At 60.4% G+C, this 5,671-nt stretch overlaps 1 protein-coding gene across 1 annotated transcript; it reads left to right on the forward strand.

Annotated features, from left to right (window-relative positions):
- The first annotated feature begins 1,171 nt into the window (after positions 1-1,171).
- Positions 1,172-5,134, forward strand: LOC142003222 (resistin-like). The gene is made up of 4 exons (XM_074979971.1): positions 1,172-1,256; positions 2,956-3,093; positions 4,402-4,479; positions 4,868-5,134. The coding sequence occupies exons 2-4, from the start codon at positions 2,976-2,978 to the stop codon at positions 4,999-5,001; spliced, it is 330 nt and encodes a 109-aa protein (XP_074836072.1). The 5' UTR covers positions 1,172-1,256; positions 2,956-2,975; the 3' UTR covers positions 5,002-5,134.
- The last annotated feature ends 537 nt before the right edge of the window (positions 5,135-5,671 follow it).

Raw genomic sequence — 5,671 nt, forward strand, 5'->3', positions numbered from 1 at the left:
AGCAGCAGAGCTGAGGCTAGCTGCTACCTGGGCTTTAGCTATGACACATGTAGTGAGGCCTGACGAGCTAGGCAACCTGGAGTTGGGAGGATGGAACTCAGGTCCATGGCTAGTGGCTCTGGCTCCCATCCTCAGCTTCAGACTGACCCCAGATTGGGATTAGGAAGAAAGGTCCCTCCAGGTCAGACTGACGGGGAAGTGGGAGGTCCCTGTGCATGTACCCTGGGTCCCTGACAGAATTGTATCCATATATGCAGCCAGCTCACCTCCTGTACTGCTGCAGCTCCAGAGCTACCTTAGCCCATTAGGGTGCATTTGCTTCTCCTCCAGCGTTGAGTGTGGATCGCCTGCTGAGACCAGACAGACATTTCCCCTATCACCTCTGGGCCTTGCAGGGCCCTCAGTCATCGGTGGCACCTTGATGTGAATATTAGGGACAGGTTGGAGACATCCAATGGCCTGTACCACACAGACTGGATAGTCTGGTGGTCTCTCCTTGCTTAAGATCTCGCCAGCAACTACAGAGAGCGCAGAACACTGGCCCCTGCCTGCGTCTGCCCCCTGCCAGGGGCTGGGCTGCCAGTCCTGCCGGTGCATTTCAGCCCATCTCCGTCACTTCCCTCTACCCCGCAGCCACAGTGGAATGTGCAGTGCAGGGACCCTCGGAGCTAAAGGGTTAAGGGAGCTCTGGAGCTGCAGAGGCACAGGTGAGCTGGGCTGGCCACACGAATATGACTCTGTCAGGGACTTGGGGTACATGAATGGGGCCCTCCTATGCTACCCTGGCTGCTCTGCTGGTTTCACTGTGCTAGTGCCAGCAAATTCATTTCACCTCCAGCTTCAGCGCAGAACACCCCTTTACCTCCTTCCTCTCCTAGCCGCAGGTACCTGGTGCCAAACCCAGGCTGTCCTGCCTTCCAGCAGCCCTCTTACAAAACTGGGAAATTCCCATAGAGGGTGAGCCCAGCACTGTCCAGCCCATTGGAGCTAAATCTGTGTGGGTGTAACACTACCAGGTAATGGATTTCTGCCAGGCAAGCAATGAACACCTGGGAGGGTGTTGGGCAAACAGAGAAGTTGCAAAAAACATTCTTTGTTAGGAACAGCCCCAAAGTTTCCCCCATTTGCAGGACAAGGAAGGTAACTGTCAAACAGCCAATGGGAGGGAAGATTTCACCACCTCAGCTCCAGGTGGCTCTTATTTAACGGATGGGTTGTGAACGGGGAAGCAGTGACTTGTAGGATTGCGCCAGTCGGTGAGTTTGTGCCAGTGGTCGGGCGGGAGGCTCCAGAGCCTGGGGTAGGTTGGGGCCATGGTTCCCGCATGCGCCTGGCTCCCAGGGCCTGGGCCATACGCAGGGTGCCTGTGGTGTAACTTCCAACAGCATCATCTGGTTCCATGCCTGGTGGGGAGGCTCTGAATCCAGGGCAAAGCGACTTCCTCTCCATTTAGCAAGGGATGGGCTAAGGATAAAGTTCTGAAGAGCAGCTAAGGGACTTAGGAGCCGGTGTTCCACTCTCAAAAGTGACGTAGGTGCCTAAGTGCATCTTGAGGCACCTAAATGCCTTTGGTTATTTGGTCCTGAGGAGCCTTGGCTCAATGAACGTCAATGGGAGCAGAGGAGCCCAGAGTCTCTGCAGGCCCCTGGGCAAGGTGTCGGTGGGGCAGAGGGAGCTGGCTCTGCACTGCTGGAAGGTGCGGGGCCTTGGGTAGAAGGGGCGTGTCCAGGGCAGCCAGCCCTCCTGGCTGTTCAAAGCAGGGCCCCCACCCGCCAGCACTCAGAGCCGTAAGGAGCGCGCACAACGCTCCGGCAGTGATTAAAGGGCCTGGAGCTCTGGCTGCTGTCACAGCAGCAGTGGTGGTGGCTGGAGGCCCCAGACCCCCTTGAATCAGGGACCACTGGGAGCCACATCCCCCAGCGGGCGGGGGCCAGTGAGCTCAGCCTTCCTGGTTAACTCAGTGGAAGGCGACGTGGACGGCAGGTTAGCTGGAATCGATCCCTTACCCAAGGGAGGCTCCTGGGTGAAGTGTTGGCCGTGCAATGGACACGGCTTTCTCCCGCTGGTTGCCAGGCGCTGGGAGCGAAAGAGCCGCAGGGCGGAGCAGAGAGACGCGACTATTTGTGGGGCTTTCGTTTTGTTTTGGGGAGGGGCCGGGGGTCAGCTCGCTAGGGGTGTAAACCTTTACTGGGAACCCCTCCTGGGTGTGCGTGTGAACATGCAGCCCCCAGGCACTCGGTCCCCACTGGCATCGTGGAGGCAGAGCTGCTCTGCTGTCCCCTAGGATGGAGGTGCCATTCCAGCCCTCCCCAAAGCGCCCCCTTACCAACCTGCCTGCCTCCCCACCCCGCAACCCTTCCTCCCTCTTCCCTGCCATTACATTCCCCCACCCCCGTGTCCCTTCCAGCCCCGGCCTTCTCCTCCCCACATCCCGTGCACCCTCGGGCCCACCTGTCCCCCTCCCCTGAGCCTCACCCTCTTGCCTGGCACTGCGGCTTTCCCTCATGGCTGGGCCCTACTCCATGGGCGGTGGGTGAAGGCCCAGGTGGGAAAGGCAGGTTCCAGCCCTGCCCCTCCCACTTGAGGCCCCGCCCCTTCCAAGACCTCCCTCTCCCCCCGCCCCATGGAGCACAGCCCAGCCCCTCCCCAAGTTACTGCCCCCATCCTCTGACCTCTCCCTTAGTGTCCCCTGCCCCAGAGGGCAGCATGGCCCCATCCTTCCCTGCCGGCCAAGGCTCTGGGTAGCCTGAGAGCTGCACTGCCAGGACATGGCCCCAGCCCTCCCTGGGTGGCCAGAGAGTGTAGGCAGTCTTGGGAAGGCAATTTCCACCCCCACACCCGCTCCTCACCTGTGCTACACACTGCCCTGGCCCCAATCCACTGCCCTGTGTGCATCTCGGCTCCAGAGGGCTCCCTCCTGGGCTCTCATGCGTTGGCCGGGTCTCTGCCCTGCAGGTGGCTCAGCATTCGGCGCGATGAAGGCTGCCGTGTTCCTGCTGTTCACCCTCCTGGTGCCAGCGTATCACACTGGGGCTCAGTGCATCATTGACAGTGTGGTTGATGCGAAGGCGCAGGAAGCCATTAGAAACAAAGGTACCGCCTGTGGGACCATGGGTGGCTGCCCCAGGGATGGGGCTCACAGCTGGGGGGCAGGGGCAGGATTTCACTGTGGAAGGCAAAGCTCTGACCTGAGCCCCGCGATGGGGCAAGGATGCTGCTTTCACAGCTCCTCATGCTGGGAGCTGCCCAAGCTGCAGTTTTCCTTCCAAACTGATTGATTCCCATTCTGTGTTGTAACTGTCACTGCGCCCCCCTCCCCACCCGACACAGGGTGTAAGGAGCCGGCTTGAGAGCAAACCACGGCTGGGGCTGATCCATCTTCTGCATGTTACGCAAAGAGTCCTGGGACCTAAGAGTTGGGAGGGAGGTGGAACCAGCCACGTACAAAAGCAGCATTATCTGTGCCCCAAGCTGTGACGCTACGGAGCTTTAGGGCAGCGTTTCTTAAACTGTGTGAGACCAAAGACCCCAAACAGAACTATTTTTATGCGGCACACCGAAGGGTTAGTTCTAGGACGGTAGCTGCGCTCTGGAGCCTGATCGTTCCAGGAGCTGCACTGGCCATGGTGAGACACCCCCTGCCTCAAGGAGATCATCCCCATTACACAGAGGGGAAAAGCCCAGGGGGACTAAGTGACTCACTCAAGGTCACACTGGGAGGTAGTGGCAGAGGCAAGATTTAAACATACATCACCTGTGACCCTTCCTGGACCTTAGCCACAGACTTGCTGGATTGTTCAGTGACCCCATGGGAGCCTCTGGTCCACGAGGTGCCACCTCCACAGCTCGTGCCTCCTTCCTCCCAGGCCTGGGTGGGCTCACTCAGGGGCACTCTGCCCATCTCTCTCAGGTGGTGGCTGGTGTATTCAGTGGGGCTGGAACAATTTGTATGGGGAGGGGGTGTTGTGGGGAGATAGAGCCACTGACCCAAACTGGAAACTGCATAGAATGGAAATCTCTCCAAGCTGGGGCCTGGGGGGTGCAGCAGGACCCCAGTTCCAGCCCTGAGGGGTATATTGGCTAGGGAAAGCAGCCAGGAGCTGTTTCTGCTGCCTCCATCCCTGCCCTGTGCTCAGAGCCTGGGGGGAGGGTTGCTGCTGCCAGGCAACAGGCATCAAACCCTAGACCTGCAGATTTCAGGCCAGGGGTCTCTATAGCCTCAGCTACAGGACCCAGCTCCAGCTGTATGTTGCCCAGCCACCATGCAGCGGAGCCAAACCAAGGTGGGTTACAGCTGGCCCGGGAACAGCTGGGGCAGGGGCAGCCTCTCTACCCATAGGGGGATGGCGGTGGGGAGGAGGAACCCTTTCCGCTCCCACGGCCCTGCCTCTTGCCTTGCAGTGTCCACCACCCTGGCCAAGGTCAAGCTGCTCTGCCGGGATGTTTCCGCACGTGGGGATCTTGTCTCCTGCCCAGCAGGTAAGAGCGCTCTCCTGAGTGCCCACAGGCCCAGGGAGGGAGGGACCCCGGTGCACAGAGCCCACCCCGTCTGCTATCCTTGTCAGGTGAGGGGCTGGGGCAGGGATGGTCCCCCACCCTGCACGGGCCCCTCTTTACGTGTGCTGCCTAGTGCCAGTACAATGGCTTGTGCACCACTCCTGAGTCCCTGGAGCACTGGCCGCTGCAGAGCTGGGACCTGGAGGGTCTGTGGGGCCTCCCTTGTCTGGTCACTGGCTCTTCTGCATGAGACACAGGGACAAGTCCCAGAGCTGGGGAGGAGCAGAGATCAGGGCACTTTGCAGCCCCCCTGGCTCCCAGCCTGCCACCAGCTCTCCCCTAACCCTGCCCCTCCACCGTCTCCCCACAGGGTACAAGCCCACGGGCTGTGCCTGCGGCATGGGCTGCGGCTCCTGGGACATCCGCTCCGACTCCATCTGCCACTGCCAGTGCAGTGGCATGGACTGGACGGCCGCGCGCTGCTGCAGGGTAGGGCTGGAGTGACTCGTGACATAGCCTGGGTACCAGAGAGCCCTGCCTGGCCTGCTGCCCCTGCTGCCTCATCGCTCTGGGCCCTGACACAGCCCCATGCTGTGCCCCTCACACCCTGCAATCAATAAACTCAGATCTGGTCTGATTGACTTCTCTGGATTTGTTCTTCCCCTTCCCGCCAGCACCCCGGTACCTGGGGCCACGAGGCAGAACTCCACCGTCCTCCCATTTCACCCATGGAGACCTCTGTCCCAGGTCAGGTCCGGCTGCCCCTGCCAGTGTTCTGACAGAGAACCCCCAGTGCTGTGAGCTTCCCTGGCTCTCAGCAGCCTGCAGCGACCGTGTCTCGCCTGGTGCACTTCTGGGCACTGACTCGGTTACCCCTTCACAGAAATGGAGCTCCCCAGTCCCTTATCATCAGCCCGCAGGTGCATTTGATCCCCAAACCAGCTAGTAGTTAAAGACCCCCCGTCTCCCACAACTCCCCTAGGCCGTGGGCCGGCTGGGTCCCTGGCTGGGGCCGTGTGACCAGGGGAGTGTGGAGCACACAGGTTCCAACGGAGCCATTAGAGCCCAGCGGTCACTGGGGTCTGTGTGAATTTAGGCAGTGGGGATCCTGCAGCAGCCAGGGGGAGGGGCAATTGGGGGCCCTTCCTCATTAGCTGGCGAAACCGAATAAAGA

Source organism: Carettochelys insculpta, chromosome 29 (assembly GCF_033958435.1).
Source record: "Carettochelys insculpta isolate YL-2023 chromosome 29, ASM3395843v1, whole genome shotgun sequence".
Lineage (NCBI taxonomy): Eukaryota > Metazoa > Chordata > Testudines > Carettochelyidae > Carettochelys > Carettochelys insculpta.

What these genes read in the sequence shown, in the direction of transcription:
- LOC142003222 (XM_074979971.1), top strand. Translation starts at nt 2,976, where the DNA reads ATGAAGGCTGCCGTGTTCCTGCTGTTCACCCTCCTGGTGCCAGCGTAT. An exon ending in GGAAGCCATTAGAAACAAAG is followed by an intron (nt 3,094 to 4,401) that starts GTACCGCCTGTG and finishes CTTGCCTTGCAG; the next exon opens with TGTCCACCACCCTGGCCAAG. An exon ending in TCTTGTCTCCTGCCCAGCAG is followed by an intron (nt 4,480 to 4,867) that starts GTAAGAGCGCTC and finishes GTCTCCCCACAG; the next exon opens with GGTACAAGCCCACGGGCTGT.